We start from the raw sequence: 24,480 nt of genomic DNA, 5'->3' as shown, positions 1-24,480 counted from the left end.
ACCTCACACTAGTGTCCATTATGGTTACAACATGGTCCCTTTTTAGGATGGATGGCCAACACAGAAACACCCTGCCCGTTCCTAAATGTAGTGAATATGTTTAATGATGGATGCATGTGTCGGAGGAACCACTCAGCCGAATCATCCTGTTTGACAGGCTATTGTCCTTACGTACATTCATTGCCATCCCATGATTAATTGCTAGCCCATGAGATTTCTTTATGCCAAGAAATGAAGAGGGTTCACAGCCGTCTGTGGGAAGCCTTATTGTAACGGTGGTAGGGTAGATGAAGGCTCCGAGCAGCTCTGCCAATGTGGCCTCTATGCTGCTGCTGGGACCCAAATGCACTTCTAAAGCCCGCTCGTGTTTACGTCTTGGTAAAGAAATCCTGATAATGCGAACATGCACTAAACTCAATTAATATGGAAATAGACGACTAGGTGGGAAATAATTGCACTATACATTATTCATATTATTAGCTTATTAATAATACTTGTTTATAATCCTAATAAAATTTAGCTTACAAATAATACTAATAATAATACTAATAATAATAATAATATTTTTTTTATTATTAATAAGTAATACTACTCGTTTTGACCGAAAGCGTAAGGGTCGCTGGCCCCTCCCCCTGGCTGCACACAGTACTACAGGCCTTAGTATAAAGGCCTACTCTATTGGGTATTAGTGTAGTATAAAGGCCTGGTCTACTGGGTATTACTGTAGTATCTAAGCATAGTCTACTGGGTATGACTGTAGTATATAGGCCTAGTCTACTGGGTATTACTGTAGTATATAGGCCTACTCTATTGGTATTACTGTAGCATAAAGGGCTTCTCTATTGGGCATTACTGTAGTATATAGGCCTACTCTACTGGGTATGACTGTAGTATATAGGCCTAGTCTACTGGGTATTACTGTAGTATATAGGACTACTCTATTGGTATTACTGTAGCATAAAGGGCTTCTCTATTGGGCATTACTGTAGTATATAGGCCTACTCTATTGGGTATTACTGTAGTATATAGGTCTACTCTATTTGGTATTACTGTAGTATATAGGCCTAGTCTGCATTGTTCAGAGCATCTTGACCGGCTGTATCACCGTCTGGTATGGCAGAACTTCTGCTTTGGACCGCAGAGGACTGCAGGGAGTGGTGAAGGCTGCAGAGAAGATCATCAGAACCCCACTGCCCTCTCTGCAGAGTCCACAGGAGAGCTGCCTCCATACTCAAGGACCCCACCCACCCCCAGCTTGGACTGTTTACACTTCTACCCTCAGGACGGAGGTACAGAAGTAAGAAGTCCAAAACAACCAGACTAAAGAACTCTTTCTTCCCCACTGCCCTCTGACTCCTTAACAACAGATAGGAGTCTGTTGTTATTCTTGTTACTGCCGCCACTGTTTACATTTTGCTCATGCACTACGGCACACTTTCTTGGATTCGCACCATTCCATTTTAATTTGTTTATTTTAACTTAAATGCATTATTTCATCTAGTTGCTGCTCTTCTATTTATCTTGTAAATTGTATATTCTATATTGTTGCATCTTTTTTCTATTCTATTTGTATATTGTATATTGCATTTTTTTTTTTTCTTTTATATTTCTTTCTTGGCATTCAGTCTGTGGAACACAAAGGTAGAATTTCATTGTATGATTGAGAATATGTTTCTTATTGTGCATATGACAATAAACACTTTGAACTGAATTGAATTGAATAGTCTACTCTATTGGGTATTACTGTAGTATATAGGTCTATTCTATGGGTATTACTGTAATATATAGGCCTAGCCTACTCGATTAGGTATTACTGTAGTATATAGGCCTACTCTGTTGGGAAATGCTGTAGTTTAAAGGCCTAATCTACTCTACTTGATATTATTAAGCGTAATGTATTATATATATTAGAATTATATATATAGCGTATAGATTATAAGATGTAAATGAACATACACACATGAACTATTTACAAACACTGGCCGATATCATAGATATGTAATCTAAAGCACAATATTTATTAGCGGCAGTCAAGATTGAAATGCATCTTTTTACAGGGTATGTGCAAATATACTGCGATGTAAAACTATACAGACTTGACATACAGATAATAATAATTCATAATGATTTTGTAAATGAATGTTGATGTACAAATCAAAACACACAAAAGGCAAAGATTTACAATGGAACACATCATTGTCAACCACAGAAGAGATAAAAGTTGTATTTTACATCACCTAATGTTTCAAAACAAACAACTCCCTTGTGCAATTAGAGACACTCCTGCAACTACGCTGCTGACATTCAGAGAATAAATGCTGTTGGTAGCAACTCAGCCCATCACACAATATACAATTCTTATCATTTTTTTCAAATGGAAAACAACCTTTTTTTCCCGAAGGACACAATTTGAATGTTTTTATCAATATCACATTGTTATCCACACAGGGGATATTAAGATTTATGGGCCACCTTGATGACCTTCATCTTTAATCTCCAACCAGCGTTATTACTAAATCATCATTGGAACTGGTGTTCTTGTCACTGTCACCGATATCACAGTTCTTAACCACTGAACGTTATCTCCCCAACTGTCTTCCAGTGACCTAATCCTGGCTGATGTTGCATAGAGACAATGAGTGGCAGTTTATCAAGTTAAGACCAGCTGGTGTGTGTGTGTGTGTGTGTGTGTGTGTGTGTGTGTCCTTCTTCTTCATGCCTCCCTCCCGTCGTCCGCTGGTGTGTTTTGATGAGACTGATGGCTCGTCTCCAGCGTCTCACCACATCTCCCATCAGAGGACCATTGGTCCAACATCAAGGGTGACGAGGTGATCATCACAGAGGGAGGGGCATTACTTCCCCTCTGCCTTCTCCTCCTCATCCCCGGGGCACTGTGCGGGGCAGGTGGATGGGCCCTCACCAGCTCCATCAGCGTCCTCTAAGACACACACACAGCACAATATTCATAGATGCAGAGGCTGGTGTTTACATTGAAGGGATTTTGCTGATGCTTTCATCCAAAGCGACTTACAACCATTCATGCACACATTCACACACCCCCGGCAGAGTCAGTCAAGTTAGTCAACCAGAGTCAGGAGCAGTTTGGGTGAGGCGTCTTGCTCAGGGACACCTTGACCCTCAGCTAGGAAGAGCCGGGGATCGAACTAGCAACCATCTGATTACCAGTCAACCCGCTCTGAGCTACTGTCATCCCTGTTTTGGCTCAGACACGCAGGCATAAACACAGAGACATACCCTGCATATTATTATTTAATACATCCGTCTCCATAAATGTCCATGCATAGAAGGGGTAATAAGGCATAAGGGATGAGACACATTCAGGTTCCCATGTAAAGAAATATAGATATCAAATATATAATATTGAGATATTTTTGATAACATTTAAAATAAATGTCAAAATATGTTTGCTGTTAGGCTATCATCATTAACTGAGTCCAGTCTCTTTATGAGACATTCTCGTATTATTTCTCACTAACACTAAACTAAAATGTAAGCATTCATCAGCAAGTTACTATCACTACATTTTCACGTCTCTCAATCCTCTCATCTCGTGGCGTCACTGTCTGTTGGTGTTATGCTATGATACTGGTCCAAAAAGAGTCAGGAGAAACAACACAAAGTTGTCAGTCAAAAAACGACAGCAAGGCCTTTCACAATGGTGGCCCCTTCCTCATCTGATTGGATATATAGTACAGTATAGGTTTATCTCCCTCATCTTTTTGGATAGGTAGACTATATTGATGTGTCTACCTTCTCTGATTGGATATATATACACTATAGCTTTATCTCCCTCATCTTTTTGGATATATAGACACTATTGATGTGGCTACCTCCTCTGATTGGATATATAGACACTATAGGTTTATCTCCCTCATCTTTTTCGATTTATAGACACTATTGATGTGTCTACCTCCTCTGATTGGATATATAGACACTATAGATGTATCTTCCTCCTCTGATTCGATATATAGTCTCTATAGATGTATCTACCTCATCTGATTGGATATATAGTGCACTATAGATGTGGCCTCCTCCTCTGATTGGATATATAGACACTATAGATGTGTCCTCCTCCTCTGGATCGGACTGTCATGTGATGCAGTGTGCTCTTCCTGTTGTCAGTGGGTTTGTTACTCCGACCTCATGATCCTAGAGACCGAGAACCTGCTCTCACTACACTCAGTGGCTGATCATGTGTCCATGCTCATATCGATGGCCAACACAGACACTTTACTGTTCAGATCTGCAACCAAGGCCTCCACTCCTGTTATGGACTCATTCTTTCACATACTTTATCAAAATATTGCAATCAAGGAACATTTAGAACAAGATGCTTTTTGAAAGGAAACGCTGTATGTGTAGTATGTCCGGCTGTAAGGAGAAAACAGACAGAGCAACATATCCGCACCCACGACTGAGAGCTCTGCCAGTTTGTTGGACAGCTCCGCGGAGCCGGACGGTCCGGCGGCGGCCCCCAGGAGGTCGGGGATGGCGTTACGTCGCCCGGTACGCGCCGTAGACGCAAAGTCTGTCACAACGGGCTCCACATCAGTCATGGCGGGCAGCTATCCTCGTAGCCTCATAGCCCTGGGAGAAACACAACACCCAACAGTTTAGAGTAGGATTATTACAAGGGTTTGTCAATTCAGCTCAATGCATATAACTAACACAGTTCGAGTGACGGAAACCCTGATAGTTCACATACGTGTTGTCCCCACCAGCATGGACTCAAACACACAGTTGGATCGATAGCCATTTCTAAATGCTGTAAGGAATTTAGCTATGCCACTCCCCTGTGCTTCATTGCTATTGAGCTGTGGGAATTCTCTTTAGGCCAAGTGTAAATCTAAGTGGTGGTGGGCACACATGTCCTGGCATGTGTGAAGTAACACGTGAACTGCACTACTTTCTTAGTGTCATTGTGTAGAAGTACCGTGGTTGTATACTATAACTGTCTGAGTTTAAACTCATCAGAATCCAACGCTGGCCAGAAAAAGCTCCCCCATCCGAACACATAGCGTTATATATAGTTGTCCCCCTTAACCCTCTTGCATGCCTCATAGAGCCTGTGAAGAAGAGCTTATGCTCTGTCCTTCCACCGAAACATCCTATTTTTAAGAGGATTTAATTATAATGAGGTTTCACTTCCTTATCAATGTATAAAATAGTGTAGCAAAAGGCAGTTTGCGGATGAGAGTAATTATGATGAATGGCAATGCATTCGTTCACACATCGATGGGTCATTCTTTTGGAGAGAGTTAAAAAACAAATTGTTGCAATACAACTGCACACGATAACTTAAACTAGGTTCTTAGAATTCGACTGCACAGCATAATGTTATCAAAAGCATCCTATAGGGCTTGTACATCAGAAATCATTGTGGTATAATTATATTGGCAATGCTCTATGTTTTCTATTGCCTCGAAAGAGTTGTAGTACTGTAAAATCCTAAATTAACATAAATACAAATATACTACAACCTATGCTTATAACATTTTTCTTTCCATTTCTCACATGAGAAACGCTGCAGACCTTTCACACACAACATGTCTGTCCATAATGACCAATCTAATTGTTGTTCATTGCGATGCGACGTTGTTAAAGCCCTATATTCACCTACTGTTACGATAAATGATCAGAACTTATAGTTATACTTGTAAAACTATGACCTAAGATTTACAGATGTAATAACGTATACCAATTTTTAATTGATCAAGGAATCTCAACACATGGCACACTGCCCCTTTAATGCTGCATCATATGGGTCTTCCTGTGGTTCACACTGGTGGGAATGGGAACCTCCACCTTCAATGCTCGTTATATGGCTCTTCCTGTGGTTTGGAATGGTGGGACACCTCCACCAGTCTAAATGCTGCTGAAATGCTTGCATTATCTTAGAATAATAAAAATATTGAATAATGTCAGGCAATAGTAATATGCTAGCATTTCACTGCGCTGCACATTTAATAAATAAAGACCTTGAATCTTGAATACTAATGCAAATACAAGATCAATCTATCAAGGAGAAGAAAGACAGCAAGTAAAATAAGGCCTGCAGTCCTCAGATGTGTACCTGCTTAGTGCCAGTAGGGGGCAGCTCAGTGTCAGAAAAGTAGAAATCAAAATCCTTTGACTGAACAGATGTGTACGGTTAATGAAAACAAATACCTTGGAATGATATCATTATTAATTTAAAAACGAAGCTATCGAAATCAATTCAATAAAATAAATCTGCATAATGATTGTTTTAAATCCTAGGCTATGTATCTGGTATCAGAAGAAATAACTATATAGATTAATCATGTTTGTTCTTTGGTAGAGTTTAGCACACACAATCCCATTAGCGACAATAAGGCCAGGAGAGGAATGCCTCTGTTTACAGCTAGTGATTCTACAAACAACGCATTTTTGAGCATACACACAAAGTAAACAACCTTCTTATCCCACATCCAACCACCTCCATTCAGACCAATGCAAATCGAAACGCATGCAGACATCAACAGTGGGACGCAGTCAAATAGAAACGGCATGGAAATCCTTCCCTCCCTATTGGACCCGATGGTGACCCAACACCCCACCCACAGACTCCTTCTAAGATTGTCCCTTTAAACAAACCTCTGTCTTTTTGTTGGCCTTGGATGGCCAGGCTATTAGTGGCATTGTGTCTGACGGAGAGATAGAGCCTAGCCTGCTATTTATACACTGGATGTAATCTTGGTAGGAAATAGAGAAGCTGAGAAACCCACAACAAACATCGCACACAGCACACACGTGAGAGATTATGCTGTGTCAGTTGAATAGGGAAAATAATAATAATGTTTAATAATAATAATAATAATAATAATAATACATTTAATTTAGAGGCGCCTTTCAAAACACCCAAGGTCACCTTAATGCATGTTATATGTTTAATGTATGGATGCTAAATGTATAATGTATGCAATAAGTTTAACGTATGTAATAAGTCTTATTACATACTGTAGTGGCGATTTGTCCTCAATAAAACAACAACTGGAATATAAAGAAAGCAAACAAAGCAGCGTAATCAAAATAGCCACTGAGGAACCAGGGGGACAAATCTTACGTAGTGTGGGCAAGGAGTCAACTGGCCAGTCGGGATTTGGGGTTTTCTGGAGGTTTATTTTCGGTGTTCGGTGTTACAAGCGAACAAAACAAATGTGCAACAGTGGGAACTTGCCAACTCCTCTCCTCTGTCTCTCTGGTACAGCTGATAAAAAACCATGACCCTTCCCAGTGCCTGTCTTACCTCTGCCCTTCTTTCTCTATCTATAGGCTAGACACCCGGTGTGCCACAGCTGCCCAATCATTTCAATTAACTTTAATTTATAATACAAACGAGAAAATAAACATAAAATAATCATATTATTTTATATTAAGCAAACAAACTAAATAAATGTTTTATAATTAAATCTTACAACTGAATAGTCATCGTCATGGAAACTGCCAAATAACTGCACTGAACTGTCTCCGCAGCATTCATATACCATGAATATACCAAAGTTTGATTACATGATCAAAGCTGATCGCAGGATCCCAACGTTCCATGCCTGGACAGAGGAGACGGTAGGGGAAGGGGCCTTCATAACCCCATTACACACACATCTGAGAGAGAACGAGAATGTGTGGTGTGTGTGTGTGTGTGTGTGTGTGTGTGTGTGTGTGTGTGTGTGTGTGTGTGTGTGTGTGTGTGTGTGTGTGTGTGTGTGTGTGTGTGTGTGTGTGTGTGTGTGTGTGTGTGTGTGCCCCCAAATCGTCAGCAGACTTGCCTGTCCCAAGTTCAGATCACTCACTCACTCGGTCGCTCACCAGGCTCACAAGGTCCACAATTAAAAATGGCAAGTGTTAAATAAAGATGGAAAAACAATTGGATCGTTACCCATTGCGACCCTTACATTTTGGGTGAGAGACGCACTTTGATGACTTTCCTTTTGGTATTTATTTCCTCCCGGATCATTTGTGTTCAAGCTTTGACTTAGACCCGAACTGTTCCCCTGGATTTTCCCATTTATCTTTTTTAATACATTAAATTGATCTTCATACTTCATGCGACATTTGCTGCGCTCTTCTGAAATAACAAAAAATAGAAGGGGTTACTTTATTGCTTGGGCTACCTTACACTGATCATGCTAGAGTTTACATTTTATTTTCATAAATTACATTTGTTTATCATCATATGGCTTCACAAAATAAACTAGACTATGTTGAATTAGTATAGTTTAAGCTTTTATGCTCAAATTGGCATTCCAAACATAGCACAAATAGCTAAATTATATATGTTGCTAATTAATCATTAGATCCACATCTCTCTTTACCGGCTGCAACTTGTGTCTGTCCTTGAAATGTCAGATGAATTAAGAAAGTCTACTATAGGAGAAGATAAAATAATGGTCAAGTATTTGAATGGCCCAAAATACATTTGAAAGAACAGACAGTAGTCCTGTTGAAGGCTCAGGTCACTAAACAGGTCTATAAAGAACAGCCAGTAGTCCTGTTGAAGGCTCAGGTCACTAAACAGGTATATAAAGAACAGCCAGTAGTCCTGTTGAAGGCTCAGGTCACTAAACAGGTATAAAGAACAGCCAGTAGTCCTGTTGAAGGCTCAGGTTAATTTCAAGGTACTTGGTGTGATTCAGAGATGCCTTCTCATTGCTGACGGTTTTAGCCATTCAGTGAGCTGCAGCTTCATTAGTAGCCCTGGAGGGCGAGGATGCCCGGAGAGCCGATAGGACGCAATCTGCAGGCACTGCTTCTATCCTCTCTTTTTCTTATGGTATCCTGGGTACCAGCAACAACTGTGGTGGTGATGGACTTGTGAGATTAAGTGTGATTATGACACAGCGCATACTAAGCTATCTAAGATGGTGGGGTATCTAGGGAGAGATACCTTCCCTATTGGACGGCTGTACCCTCTTGTCCCATCTTGCCGCTTCCTGTGATCCCTGGCCAATGTCTTTCATAACAAATGGCACAATAAATCTGCAATAACGATATTAACTGCTCACAAGAAATGTTAACGCATAGGAGTTTGTCTCATTAAAGTAAAAAAATAGTGTTATTTGAACATTTTCATTTAGGTTGTAAGGTTATCAGATGGAAGTACAGTTGGAGAGGTTTAAAGAGATTTAAGACCTGCATAGATTTGCACAGTAAGAAAAGGGTTTATTTAGGTAGAAATGGATTCAATGCACTATTATTGAGTCGGCTCCTTTTTACAGAGTCGGCTCCTTTTTACAGAAATTCCTGCTCCTACAGAGATGCTTGGTTCGGACTTCTGTAGCTTGAAGTGATGGCTCATCCATTTCCTTTATTGATTTGTTGGTATAAACAGGCCGTAAGCAGTGTTTAAAGGTCCCATGACATGAAAATCTCAATTTATGAGGTTTTCTAACATAAATATGAGTTCCCCTAGCCTGCCTATGGTCCCCCAGTGGCTAAAACTTGCGTTTGGTGTAAAACGAGCACTAGCTGTTCTGCTCTGCTGCGTTACAGTCCTGGAGCTCTATATCTAAATAATATCATATACATAGATATCTATATCATATAACATATTGTGTGCGCCTCCAGACGATATTATGAATCACAAACGACTTTGTCGGGTTCTGCGACGTCTCTGGTTCTTCCACTTTCACATCAACCTGAAGTCGACTGAACCGCGCGCTGCCTGCTGCCGGCTGCCCGCTGCCGGGCGATGGTGCCTCGCGGCAACCGGCGGCATGTCGTAGTTCATGTACTTCAGCGAGTCAAATCAAAGTTCCTTTCCCCCAATTTCTTCTCAACCATGGCTCAGATAACCCCCACGACAGTCTCGTTGTGGAAATACAAGACACGTCAAAGAACCGACAAGAAACACTTGCGTTACAGTGTGTGTATTCACATTGATGTGGACGTTGAAGAACCAGGAACGTCGGAGAACCCAACGCGGTCGTTTGAGATTCATAATATCGGCTCACACAGCTTTTGGCCATGATAATATATATTATATGATATAGATATCTGTGTAGGCTATATGATAATATTTAGATATAGAGCTCCAGGACTCCCGTGTGTTCTAGAATATTTACAGAACACGGCTAAAGGCTGTGTGCGGCTCGCCATTGCGATACATCCACTGTAAACAGAGCGCATGGTGGCTGCAAGCTGCTCAGGGCCACACCCCCACCCTCCTCCTTGACACGCCCACCGAAACAGCGCATTTGGGGGAAGCTCAATGTGCGACTGGCTCGGAGTGGCTGTAACTCTGCACCACGGCTGAATTTAGGGAACGTCTTTGAATACTGTGTTAGTTGCCCACTAATACCTATATTAAAGAATACATAAAATAGCATGTCATGGGACCTTTAAATGGACCAAGGTACATAATTTATAGTGCTATAAGTACACTTTTCTTCTATATGTACTAGTGTACTGTAAGCCGTTTTTTATTATCGGGTCATGTTAGCACACTATAAGAGGGACTTATTGAAGTGTGCTTTAATTGTCATTAAAGGTACAAAAGTCTATCGGACTGTTGTATGTATATATAGCCATATAGCCATATATATTCAGCCATGTATATAGCCATAGGCATTTATGTACCTTGACCCAGAAAGGTTGGCTGCACATTTGTAAAATTTCAGAATACAAAAATACTATTATGAGTCATTTGTATGAGTTGTAATTCTATGGTTGAAACTACCTTTCCAATATGCTTTGGGTCAATTATATATTGCGATCAAATCCTATTGTATAAATAAAGTTTTAGGTGCTATGAGATACAATTGGATGCACTAGAACAATGCAAACCTTAGCAATGCATTCAAGTATACATGATTTATTATCTGTCTTGTCCATCACTTATGTCGCAACACAGAAATTGCAATATGTCTGCTCTTGTTTTGAAGTTTCCCAAATAACCAAGCAGAGACAGTGTGCTCCACAATAGGCAGGTGGACAAAATAGTGTACTGCAGGCAGTGTACAATCCTGATTGTACACTGTGCTTTGAGATACAGGCCAAAGTTTCACAACACTGTAGCATGTTAACAACCCAGACCGAGTGAGAGGGAAATAGAGAGCATGTGAGAGAGAGGGTGTGAAAGACAGAGACAGAGAGAGAGAGAGAGAGAGAGAGAGAGAGAGAGAGAGAGAGAGAGAGAGAGAGAGAGAGAGAGAGAGAGAGAGAGAGAGAAAGAGAGAGAGAAAGAGAGAGAGAGAGAGAGAGAGAGAGAGAGAGAGAGAGAGAGAGAGAGAGAGCGAGAGAGAGAGCTGTAGTGGATGTCATAATCCTACTTTCTATTTAAAGCATTTCCGGATATATCCCTCAAGGTCTCACAAAACGCAGCCTAAGGTTCAGGGCTCTCAAACATCTACCCTTTTGTATAGATGTGTCTGTTTTTCATGTGTGTGTGTGTGTGTGTGTGTGTGTGTGTGTGTGTGTGTGTGTGTGTGTGTGTGTGTGGGTGTGTGTGTGTGTGTGTGTGTGTGTGTGTGTGTGTGTGTGTGTGTGTGTGTGTTTATGTTATCCATACTCTCTGTTCCTGGAGAATGGACCAGGGAGCAGGGAGAAGGGAGCAGGAGAAGGGAGCAGGGAGAAGGGAAGGGAGTGGGAGGGATGAACAGTATAATGAGACCGGGGAGGCCCTGCCCATCTGTATCTGGGTTAGTATCCCAGTGGGGCTCCAACAAGGACAAGTCAACAAGAGCAACAGGGACGTTCTAAAAGGAAAAGTCAACGACAACCACAGGGATGTTCTAAAAGGACAAGTAAACAACAACAAGGACGTTCTAAAAGGACAAGTCAACAACAACAACAGGGACGTTCTAAAAGGACAAGTCAACAAGAACAACAGAACAACAGACAAGTCAAGTGTTGACAAGTCGAGTGTGAGTGCCTACAGTCCAAGGGACCGAGGACCAGGGAGAAGGGACCAGGGAGAAGGGACCAGGGACCAGGGAGAAGGGACCAGGGACCAGGGAGAAGGGACCAGGGAGAAGGGACCAGGGAGAAGGGACCAGGGACCAGGGAGAAGGGACCAGGGAGAAGGGACCAGGGAGCAGGGACCAGGGAGAAGGGACCAGGGAGAAGGGACCAGGGAGAAGGGAGCAGGGTGAAGGGACAAGGGAGAAGGGACCAGAGAGAAGGGACCAGGGACCAGGGAGAAGGGACCAGGGAGAAGGGACCAGGGACCAGGGAGAAGGGACCAGGGACCAGGGAGAAGGGACCAGGGACCAGGGAGAAGGGACCAGGGAGAAGGGACCAAGGAGAAGGGAGAAGGTATAATCGTTCTCCATGTCCCTGTTGGACTACCACCCTGTTCAGGCAAAAGTAACGTGGCAATGGTGAAATGCTTTAATGTCATAGACTCTAAAACTCTTGTGGAAACAGTGACACAATTAAAGCCATTCAACCTGTTGCCTTGATATTGTACCTACAGTGTTTCCCACAGACCAAGGACCAATGTGTGGTGCGGGCGGCGGCTCGGCGGTGGGGCGGCGTGTGTGTGTGTGTGTGTGTGTGTGTGTGTGTGTGTGTGTGTGTGTGTGTGTGTGTGTGAGAATGACAGGGGGAACGAGTGCTATGCAGAGATGAATGGACGGAACGATTTTTAGATTTCCAAATTGCGTTATTTAAAAAAAAAAATAATGCAAAAAAATAAAAATAAAAAAGACAGAATCAATTCGTGGCGCTCGATGTTGATTCTGTGGCGCCGCGCCACACAATGGTCTATGTATGGGAAACACTGACCTACCAACCTCTTTCAGAATGTTTTTGACTGCCAAGCAATAGGCATATTGCAAATAGTTAACAACACTCTCCAAACAGGCTATTTCCCAAAAGCCGTGAATACTACAGTTATTAAACCCCTTTTAAAAAATAGATGCCTCTACTTTTAACAACTACAGACCAATATCAAATCTACCCCTCATAAGTAAATCATTGAGAAAGTCCTCAGCAACTTAATCACTTCCTGACCTCAACTGGTTGCTATGACATCTTCCAATCAGGATTTCAACCTCTTCACAGCACGAGACCGCCCTTATTAAAGTTGTAAACGACATCCGTCTTCACACAGACTCTGGCAAAATCTCAAAACTAATGCTACTAGACCTCAGTGCTGCATTCAACACTGTAGACCATTAAATACTTTTGGACGGATTAGAAAACTGGTTGGGGCATTCAGGCACAGTCTTGAACGGGTTTAGGTCCTATCAACAAAATAGGAACTACTTTGTTTCCATTGGCGACTTTGTATCAGAACAAACCCGCGTGACATGTGGAATCCCACACGGTTCGATCTTAGGACCCTCTTTATTCAATATCTACATGCTCCCAGTGGGAGCCTCCCACTAGGACAAATCATTCAAAAAATATATATATATACATTGCTATGCCCATGACACGCAAGTCTATGTAGCGCTATCGGCCCATAGATCTGCTGTGCCAGTGCATTGAGTGAGTCAAAAACTGCATTTGCCAACCTTTCCTTCAACTAAATGAGGAAAAAGAAAACGAGATAATTGTATTTGTTGCTGAAACGGAAAAGCTTAAAGTAACTCCACACCTTCACTCTCTGTCCCTGAAAACCTCAATCAAAGCCAGTAATCTAGAGGTTATCATGGACTCAGATTTACATTTCAACAGTCACGTGAAATCAGTCACAAAATCTGCCTATTTTCGCCTTAAAAACAAGACCTACAAAAACGTACATGCCTGTTTTCACTAGCAAAGTTGATTACTGACATGGTCTTCTTACAGGTGCTTTCTATAATGGTCTCATTAAATGAACTTTTCATACATTGCTTTTGTTTTCTTTTACTTATTATTTAATTTTATTGTATGACGATGTTTCTATGTGAAGCACTTTGAGTCTCCCTTGTGTATGAAAAGTGCTATCTAAATAAGTTGCCTTGCCTTGCCTCGCCTTGCCTTCCTTCTTTTCAAGTCAAATGACTAACTCTAAACATATTGGCAATTAATTATATTTATCTACAAATGCTAGTGATCCATTGGTAAAGGTTTGCGTGAAACATAATATGAATGATGTTTTTATCTGCATATGGACAAGTTCAACCTGCATTTCCCTGAAAGAGAGTTGAACATCTGTATAGTCCCTAATCCAAAGTCTTCATGGTTCCTGGGATGGAAATTGTTGCCTTGGCAACGGCATTGGCAGGACTGATGACTGATGACACAAGGCACGTGAGAGAGAGCCAGGAAGGTGTGAGGATCACTCATACAAAGGCCATGTTGAGGTGGGTAGTTGTGTGTGTAAATAGTGCCTGAGACCCACGCCTGCAGCGTAGAGAATGGAGATTGTCATAATTGTGCCACAGATGTGAACAACAAGTCAACAATCAACAGTTGACAGGGAATGAACTCTGAGTAAGGCTAGCGGACACTTGAGGCGCGTCCTCTAGAGAGATTGACATGGTGCTCATTATTTTTCTTATTAAAAATAGAACCTCCCCTCATGGCTGTGTGTGTGTGTGTGTGTGTGTGTGTGTGTGTGTGTGTGTGTGTGTGTGTGTGTGTGTGTGTGTGTGTGTGTGTGTGTGTAATCATGCCACAGGATGTTTGAATCCTGTCATTTAGGTGTTTTTTTATGGTTAGAAAGCAGCTCATGACATTTATCTTAAAATATTTTCTGATTAGAATATTCCACTCTAAAGAGACTGCTTGTGAGATCATTGTGCTAAATCAGTTGAAGGATCACTATTGACACAAACATATGCCGATATTGTGTAGGCGACAGAAGTGGTCGCAGAACAACAAATACATGGCCAACGTGTTGAGCTTGGAGGTAGCTGCCTTTACACTGCCTGACCGGACTCAGAACAATAACAGACTGTCAAGGGACAAGGATTGTGACGTTGCACGTTTTGAGAGCTACTCTCCGGCTCTGGAAGTACAGATGGACCAGGACCCCTGCACACAAGTAATAACAGGAGCAGATGTGTGCAAATCCTTCAAAAGGATCAATCCACACAAGGCCCCTGGTCCTGATGGCATCCCGGGCCAGGCTCTCAGGATGTGTGCAGTTCAGCTGGCAGGTGTGTTTACAGACATTTTCAACAAGTCACTGCTCCAGTCTGTGGTCCCCACATGTCTCAAAAAGTCCACCATCATTCCCATCCCCAAGAAGTCAAAAGCGTCCTGCCACAACGACCACCGCCCAGTAGCACTCACCTCCATCGTCAGGAAGTGCTTTGAGCGGTTAGTCAAATCATTCATCACCACCTCCCTCCCTGACTCACTGGACCCCCTGCAGTTTGCATACAGGGCAAACAGGTCCACAGACAACGCCATCGCCCTCACCTTCCACACTGCCCGGTCCCACCTGGACCAGAGGAACACATACAGTATGTGAGAATGCTGTTTATTGACTACAGTTCAATATTCAACCCCATTGTGCCCTCCATGCTCGCTTTGACGCTCATGGACCTCGGGCTCAACACCGCCCTTTGTGACTGGATCCTGAGCTTCCTGACGGGCAGACCCTGGTACGGCAGTTGCTCCGCCCTCAACCGTAAGAAATTACAGAGGGTGGTGAAAGCTGCCCATCACATTACCAGGACGGAGCTGCCATCTATGGAGGACCTCTACACTCAGTGCTGCAGGAAGAAGACTAACCAGATTATTAAAGACCCTCATCACCCCAGTAACAAACTGTTTCAGCTGCTCCCGTCTGGTAGACGCTACCGCAGCATCCGGTCTTGCATCACCAGACTCAGGGGCAGTTTCATCCCACGGGCCATTAGACTACTGAACTCCTAAGCTACTTAGCTCACCACTATGACACTTTATAACATGCCACTGTATAACTTGCCACTTGGATAAACACGTCTGTTTACATTTTACATTTATTTAGATTTGCATTTAGGTCCCTGCTCTCCTACTTGTGTTCCTCTTATACACTTACTTTTTATTAGGGGGCCAAGCCAACGGGTTGGAACCCTATTGTTTTTGTAAGGTTTTTTATTATTTTTATTATTATTATTATTATTATATTTATTTTTTATTATTTCTCAGATATAAGTCTCAGCTTTCCTACTTGTGTTTCTCATATACCTTTACGGTCTCTTATATTGCACTGTTGGAGGAGCCCAAGACTAAAAAATGTCATTGCCAGCGACTGCTCTGTAATTGTTGTGCATATGACAATAAAATCATCTTGAATCTTGAATCACATGTTTTCATTGGTTCAATTGTCCCATCCCGTGGACCTACATGATTAGCTTGGCTTGAAGCAGTGTGGAGAAGATGGGAAGCCCAAAGCTAGGTGGTGGACTCAACAATAAAACAAATTATTTTCAGAGGTTTCCTTTCATTCATCAAATAAAAAATCCCGTACAGTAAGAGTCTGGGTTTTTCGAGACAGTATTCAAGGCATCCGTTTTCAGTCGTTTCTAATGATTATTAGGTGAGTGCTGCATTCAGCGCTCAACTATTGTTCTTCATAAGTTTTATTCTTTCTTTCTTATTCTCTATTAACTTTGGGACCTATCTCCTTCCTAAATTTTTCTCCTAGAGACTCCATTCAAATTTTATAATATTCAGAATAGCTTGGAATTATTTTCAGATTTTTTAAATATTTTATACTTTTTAAGATATTCTACTTTTAAAATATTATCTTTTTTTTAACATGAAAGTCAATGGGAGGACGGCAGAGCCGTCCTCTGGTACGTCCAACTGTTTAAGACGTAACTCAGAGCCGGCCCTGGGCATAGGCAGTATAGGCAAATGCTAGGGGCGCCGTCATCCGCGGGGGGCGCCGAAAACGGGGGGAGAAAAAAATTACTAAATAATAATAATAATAATAATTATATCTATATATAAATACTACTTCTTTTTTTTACCAGTGCCATTACTACTATTATTTCGAAATATAATTTAAGCCCACAGCAACATAAAGTCATAGCAAAGACTATTAAATAATGGAGAAGCCCTTTTTCTGGGTGCCTGCCTGGCTGTACCTGCCCTCTTTGAGGGGGGCGGGGTCAAGAGGCCAGCTGCCTGAATCTGACCGGACCGTGACCCCGAGACGAAGAAAAAGATTAATGACACTGTATCGGAATTATGTCCAAAAGACTGAAGCCGTCCGGCGCCCAAGGAAGGAAAAGAAGGAAAGAAGAGGAGGAAATACGTGAAAAAGCTAGAGGTACAGTAATGTCAATGTGATGAAGTGCATGAAATTAATAGTTTAATGCATCGTAGTTACCGTTGTTGGAGCAGAGTGTTAGCTTGCTAGCTTACTTCGGACGATAGCAACATTGTTTAATAATCAATAAATAGCTGAGTCGACGTGTGTTAATGTTACTCCACCTTAAATTCATTAGGGACGTTTGGAAACTTAAAGGTTGGGTATGGAATTCGCTTTTTTGGCCATTTTTGCAGAATTACTTGAAATCCTTATCCTAACCCACTTACAGCCACTGAGTTAGAAGTACTGACATGAAAATTAAACAAGCAAATCATCTGTGGAACGGGCAGGGCTCGAAAAACTCTAGCCAATGATTTCCAGAGCCACCGAGTTGCATTGGACAGTAAGTACGTCAATCAAACGGTCGTACTGCACTCCCCCTCCCCCGCGCCCCGCGAGCGACCCCTTCGTGCAGTACTCGTGACCCAGAGCAAGCTCCTGTTTGTTGTTATCCTGCGATAGCTACTGGAACTAGTTAATCCACATTTGGACCTAGCAGTAGAAGACAATTTCCATGGCAGACAAGACGCCACCATCCCCATGTTGTTTTTTTAATGTTGCCATGTTGTTTAAACGAAAACCTATGCTAGCCTGGCTCGCTCTCGCGCATCTGTGTTCGCGCTCTTGCATGATTGCGCGTCCAGGTACTTGGAATGGGTGGAGTCAGAGTCAGCGTTGAAGGAGAGGGGGTAGGACCATTTGAGTTGCGTATTTTCAAAATCTGCTGGCGTTTCGCAAATCCCATACCCAACCTTTAACGTTAGGCCTGTTCAGGTGTTATTTTACAGGTGTCTTTCCTGCTTGTATGTCAGTTAAAATGCTTTTAGTTGTCCATCCACATTGTAATAGGGTGGTTGTAAGTACTTGGTTTTATGTGTTACAGTTTATGTTTGTTAAAGTTTGTGTCACAGTTTATGTTTGTTAAAGTTTACATCAGTCTTAAAGTGCAGTTAAAGTTAATATACTGTTAATATTTCATACCTTATCATTCATAGGCTATATATACATATATATTCATTTCACTGCACTTTACTGGTTTTTGCACTGTGGTTAGACTGAATTGCATTGCAATGACTATAAAGTGGAATGAATATCATCACATTTTCATTATTAGTCTATATTAGTCTCATGTAGAGCACACCAAGCATGTTTTTTTAATTAAAATGTAACATGCAGTTGTCACATATACTTCTCTTCTCTCTTCAGATGCACTTTTAAAATATTTCAGTACCACCCCCAGTGACACAGCATCAGGTGCTGCTGTCCCATCTACCTCTGCACAGCCCTGATACATTATTGTATTTTTTATTTTTTTTTATTTTTACACTTCAGTTGAGTGCTTGTTTAATCTCTGGTTAGAACCAAACTAGATAAACCATACTACATTTAATTGTATTTACAATCATTTGAATCTGAACTCTATCTATTAGTTTGCTTATGAATGCCTTTAGTAAACATCATGCATTTCTTTGCAGTATTTTGTGCATACCTTATTGTATGAGTGATTCATTGTCACTTGTTTTGCAAGACTTTTTTTTTTACTTTAAAGTGTTTAATTATTAAAAGTTCTAACGTCTGCAGTATTTTGTGCATACCATATTGTATTTATGATTCATTGCTTGTTACTTGGTTTGTAATACGTTTTGTGTGTTTAATTTTCTATCTAAAATCAAGGAGTCTCAAAGACAAAGCTTTATAGCTTCTCTGAGTTTATGAACATTGGTAGTCAAATTTACCCTGCGATCCAGGAAAAATCTCGCCTAGGGCGCCAAATTGGTCAGGGCCGGCCCTGACGTAACTAAATAATTTTTTCAACCGTTAACCTTCGTTCAAACCATTTAACAAATCTACACACTTGTATCTTCAATAATATCCAAACGGAATTTCGATACAATTTAGACTTTATTCAGAATCACAGTTTTAGTTTAATACCGGTGCGAGTACCAGATGTGTTCGGCTGCCAGATCGGCTTGGAGTTCCTAGATGGGCAATAATGACGCACTTCCTGTAAACGATGTCATATGCGCATGCACTCAGTAGCTGGTGTGTCAGCGACATGTAAATGTATTCATTGCTACGAATTAGGCTAAGTAGTTATTTAGCCTATAATTGTTCATGAGTGATGTATCTATATTGTTATTTTCTTAGAAGTGACTTGATGACTGTTGATGACTGTTGTTTTTAACAAGCATTGATTTCATACATCTACAAGTAAGTCATTTAATTGCTATGCAAATGTATAGAATAAATCCAAGTCATACAAATGCTTAGAATAATACCTTAAATGGTATTGGTATTAAAATGCATTTAATCAGTCCTTCAAAAGTCTTAAAAATACCAATACATTGGGATTGGGATTTTGTCAGACCTTTTTTTCTCATGTTGTTATTTATAAATCCCCAAATAATTTAAGCAGAAGCATCTATCAGTCAAAAATGCATCTCACATTTACACCTTAGTCAGTTAGTTCAGTATGGCATTTAATGTGGTTTTAGAATTTCAAGTCTGAGTCTATGACTACACCACGATTTATTCCTTGGTGTGTGCAGTGACATTTAATTGTTCATCCCTTGCACCAAAGACCATTACTTCAGTTTTTTCATTGTTCAATTGAAGAGAATTTTGGCACATCCAGTGATTGAAGTAGTTATTTAGCTGTTGATAAAGAGCTTTTTCAATGATTTTGCTTAAAAATGTTAAGTTAGGTATGGCTTGATGACTGTTGTTTTCAGAGCCTGTGGGAATACACCTGTGCGATATCGCCACTGCAGGCCACATGAATAGAAAAATATATAATAATATACAAATATGTCAGTGTGTGTGCCCGTATGTGTATCCAAACACATACACTGCAATTCACATACAAACATACAGCTCAATGTAAATCCATGAAAACATCATGTTTTGATCCCACGGCCAATTGTGGATATATTCATGAATGTGCGAAACATTATATAAATTCTTATAGGCCTACCTTGAAATTTTTACTATTTTACAGATGTTTGTTCAATTATAGAGCAAAGATACCCCTAGTGGACATGAGGACAATTTTACATTTTTTATTGTTATTAGTTGTATAGGCAAGGATACAATTCATTGAACATCTGGAAAATCATAAAAAAATATATATATTCAAGGAATAGGATGAATATCTAATATGAACACATTCATGAATTCATCCTCAATTCACCATGGGATCTAAACATGCCGTTTTTTATGGATTGACATTTAGCTGTTCCTCAGTGGTATCAATGTATTGTCTTATTTATTCTGTTTTGTATGAGCAAATAAAATCTCATCAATCATATGACTGTCCAAGTTCTTCATTTCAATTAATAGAAACTAAAAAAATACTGTCTTAATATCTAACTTTAACAATGCCAATCCTTACTTTAACATATGTGAAATAAAAACATGCATTCATCAGTGCTTTTAGACATGATTCCAATGGCTTTGTGAGAGAACGGGCTCCGTTCAATGAAATCAAAACCAAAACTTATTGAGCACCGTTTATAAACAACCCTTCCGGGTTTTGTCCGTTGGCTTGTGTCGATACGTCAAGTGTCGATACGTCATCTGTAAGCGCAGGACCCCGAGCCGATCTGGCAGCCGAACACATCTGGTACTCACACCGGCTTCGTTTTCAGTTGTGCCGCGTTCCAATAACCATACTATCCATACTTACTAGCCTAAGTTTGAGTACGTAGGGCGTTCCGATTCAGATCGGGCGAAAATAAGTGTACTGAAAGGCAGTGTTGTGCCTGAACGCGTTCATGAACTCGTTCATATTTTCGGCGAACGCGAACTGAACGTACTGTATTACTGCCTGATGAACGTTACTGTGAACTCGTTCATTCTGGTGTCTGTGAACGGCACGCGAACTCGGTTTAACTTTGTTCAATTGGGGGGTTATTTGTTTATCAACACGGCGGATGCGCGCGCAGAATGAGAACATTTGGTTGACCGGTTGCCGGTTACCTCCGTGTGGTTAATTTGCAGTTGCGGTGTTGTCAGCTTACTGTTACATTAAACTGCAATCAGAAAATGCGGTTGTATGCTATAGACCCTATAGTGTCTGTGGTGTAAAGGCTGGGACGAATTAAAAAATATAAATACACTTTATGTTGAAAGTATAGACCGTCCCGATTCCCATTGAAACGAATGGCGCAGTGATTATTCTTCAAAACGAGATCTGTTAAATCGTGAAAAATGAATCAAACTGTAATCAGACAACACGGTTATATGCTATAGACCCTAGAGTATCTGTGGTATAAAGGCTGAGACGAATTTCGAATTATAAATATGTACAATCCATAACGTTAGCTCTCTGGCTCATAGCTCAGCGGACTAGAATACCTCCCAGAATCATTGCTTGTTGGCCGGAAACGGAAACGGGGGCTGTTTACGTTTGATTGTAGTCTTTTCGCTCGGTTCTCCGACTCAACAGTAGGGCTAGAACCGAGCGAAAAGACTACAACCAGATTTGAACTACAACCAAACTAGTTCCCTTTCCGCTTCCGGCCAACGAGCAATGAGTCTTCCAACAGAAATCAATGGGATTTACAAAATGCGCTAAATGTACAATAAAACACGATAGAAACTGTATTTCGCTACGATGCTTGATTCAACCACTCTATTTCATCCTAGACAAATCCCGAAGTGGGCTTGATGTTCAAAATACCGGAAAAAAATAATATTATTGAAAATAATATATATAATATAAATATAATATAATATAATATAATATAAAACATATTGAAAAAAAGAACTATGAACTAGTTCATTTTTTGGAACTGTGAACTTAGTTCAAATCTTTGAATTATGAACGTTGAACTGAACTAGTTCATTTTAAAATTTGTGAACTGAACTTTGAACTAGTTCACGTAGAAAGTGAACTATGCCAACTCTGCTGAAAGGACCCGGATGGTGTACTCAAAACGGTCAAATCGTGTGTGGCGATGTACACAATTTTCGTACTCAACGGCAGCCATCTTAGCTACGTAGCGGAAGAGGGCAGAGCCAGGCTGAGCCAAAGTCGGCGCGTTTTCCACATAGTCATTTTGTAGTTTTTATAGCTTTTTAGCTTTTTATAGCTGCTAGGCGTAAAGAGTTCACTGTTCAAAGCTGGATGTTTATTGCGGGGGAGGAGCCGTGGCGGCAGTCGTGATCGTAATTTCCAGTTAGTGCACCAGGGAGCATTCGATTTGGAATAACACTGACATCTGAAAATAAGCGCACTTAGTGAGTGCGGATAGTGTACTTCGTTTAAGTGTACTCATGGAAGTGTGGATATTGGAACACGGCATTGGTCTCATTGATTTACGTTGACCTGGAGCGTGATGACGTTCAGGCAGTGTTGCCAGATTGGGCGGGTTTTACCACTCTATTTACCTTATTCCGCCACGCCCCTTTTTAAATGTAATTGTCTTCCGTGTTGAAACTTCCGGGTCGGCTAGCTACGGCTACATAGCTACATTGAAATACCCGGAGAATTAAGATGGAGAGGCTAACGTGGGTAGAGACAAAAAAACATGACAAAAGTTTGGATTGAGGGATTGTACTTCGCCACCCAAGGTTAATGAACTCCACGAGTGGGTGGATGACATGCGGCGGTGGCCTCAGGTGTCATATGGGGATATTTTTAATTATTAGCCGCGGCTTTTACATGCAAGTACAAATTGGCTTGTTCTGCACAAAGCTAAAGGCACGCAAGTTACTGATTTGGTCTCATTCAAAACAGGTAATGCTTCACATCCATGATGAGGCTTTCTGTGCAAAGACTGTGGCTAGACTAAGAGCATTCTATTTCAGAGACATGCTTCCTTTTGTTTCAGACGAGTATAATGAAGGTCGCCTGTTGCTCTGTGAGCGTTATATTTAGTTATGCAAATTATTACTTTATACTACTTATCTACTTGTACATATTTTAACTATTTGTATATATTATTGGCTATTGTTTTTAATGTAATTAGTTTTTAGTATTATGTCAAAGCATTAACTCAAACATCAAAGGATTTAGCAAATGCCTCAAATGTGTGAAGTTTATTTTATTGACCCTCTCTGACAGACATCATGTTTGTGAATAAAAATACAGATATCAGTTAAAGTTTGTTATCGATTTGTAAAAATGAACAATATAAACAAGAGAAAACAATTAACCATGTAACTATTACAACTGATTTAACATAACTGATTGAACATCTTATTCCTCATCTTCTTGTATAATGTCCCCACGAAGATTACGTAGACCTGCTCAGACTGTCAGAATCTTGTCAAATTTCGGGGCAAGGTTAATGGGCACTGTTTGAGAGACTATTCTGTAGTTCTTCAGGCGGCGTATGACCCTTTCACGTTGGCTATGCGCCTCGTGTTGATGGTGTCTTCTTCGGACAAGGGAAGGCCTCTTCTGGTGAAAGCTGGCAGGACGAGCTTGACTTTACGTTCAAACAGAAGATCTTGGATAACAAATCCTCGGTCAGCCATCACCTGGACGCAGATACTCCCGAAACCCTGAGTTGGCTGTGATGAACTTGTCACTGCATCTCCCACCATATGCTGGAGAGATGAACCTAATCAAACCCCATGGTGCAATAGCTATGAGGAACTTGATTGCATTATGTCCATTGTAATGACTGTAAGACTCCTCTTGAGTACAGATTGTGAGCCTTCTGAAGAGGGGTCTCAGAACAGTCGATTACACATGTGGTTAATGGATAATGTTCCTTGAAGCTCTGTGGCATCGTTGCCTGGGTCGTCTCCCTGGGCAGCCATGGAACATAGCACCTCATCTTCTCCTCCATTAAGTCCAGCCACTGAGAGATTTTCCTACTAACAACAGCCTGAGACACCCTCTCTGCGAAGTCGTCCTGCAATAGGTTCAGCCGGAGCTCCATCAGGGTCATCAACAGTTGATCCTTGGGATGTAGCTGAGAGATGCTGCATCCTTCTTTCAGGTCATCTGATTAAGCCTCAAAGGCATCCACTGACAGCCCAGTGTACAGTAGACACAGCCGATCATTCCGGAGAAGTTCCGTGTGTACAAGATGTTGTTCAGGACACTGTGTTGCCTGGTCATGGAGGAGAGGACAATGGAGTGAGTCACTGACAGCATAAATGAGATGTTCCGTGAATGTATACTTCCCCTGTGTAGAAGCATCACGGTGTGTCATCCCATCAGTCTCCTGGATTGCAGAGCTGGTTGAGGGTCCTGTAGAAATAACAGACATCAGTAAGTTATCAACGATAAGGTTAATCATTTT

General features: G+C 41.1%; 1 protein-coding gene across 1 annotated transcript in view; it reads right to left on the bottom strand.

Moving 5' to 3' along the window:
• Nucleotides 1-1,997: 1,997 nt before the first annotated feature.
• Nucleotides 1,998-24,480, bottom strand: part of pkib (protein kinase (cAMP-dependent, catalytic) inhibitor beta) — a 27,208-nt gene continuing 4,725 nt past the window's right edge. The window contains exons 2-3 of the mRNA XM_060041587.1: nt 4,430-4,608; nt 1,998-2,938 (exon numbers count right to left, since the gene is read on the bottom strand). Of these exons, the coding sequence (XP_059897570.1) occupies nt 2,853-2,938; nt 4,430-4,577 (234 nt within the window). The 5' untranslated portion in view covers nt 4,578-4,608 and the 3' untranslated portion in view covers nt 1,998-2,852. The remainder of the gene's footprint in view (nt 2,939-4,429; nt 4,609-24,480) is intronic.

Source organism: Gadus macrocephalus, chromosome 21, assembly GCF_031168955.1.
Source record: "Gadus macrocephalus chromosome 21, ASM3116895v1".
Taxonomy (NCBI): Eukaryota; Metazoa; Chordata; class Actinopteri; order Gadiformes; family Gadidae; genus Gadus; species Gadus macrocephalus.
Note: the sequence above shows the minus strand (reverse complement) of the source record. Positions and strands in the feature narration are given on the sequence as shown.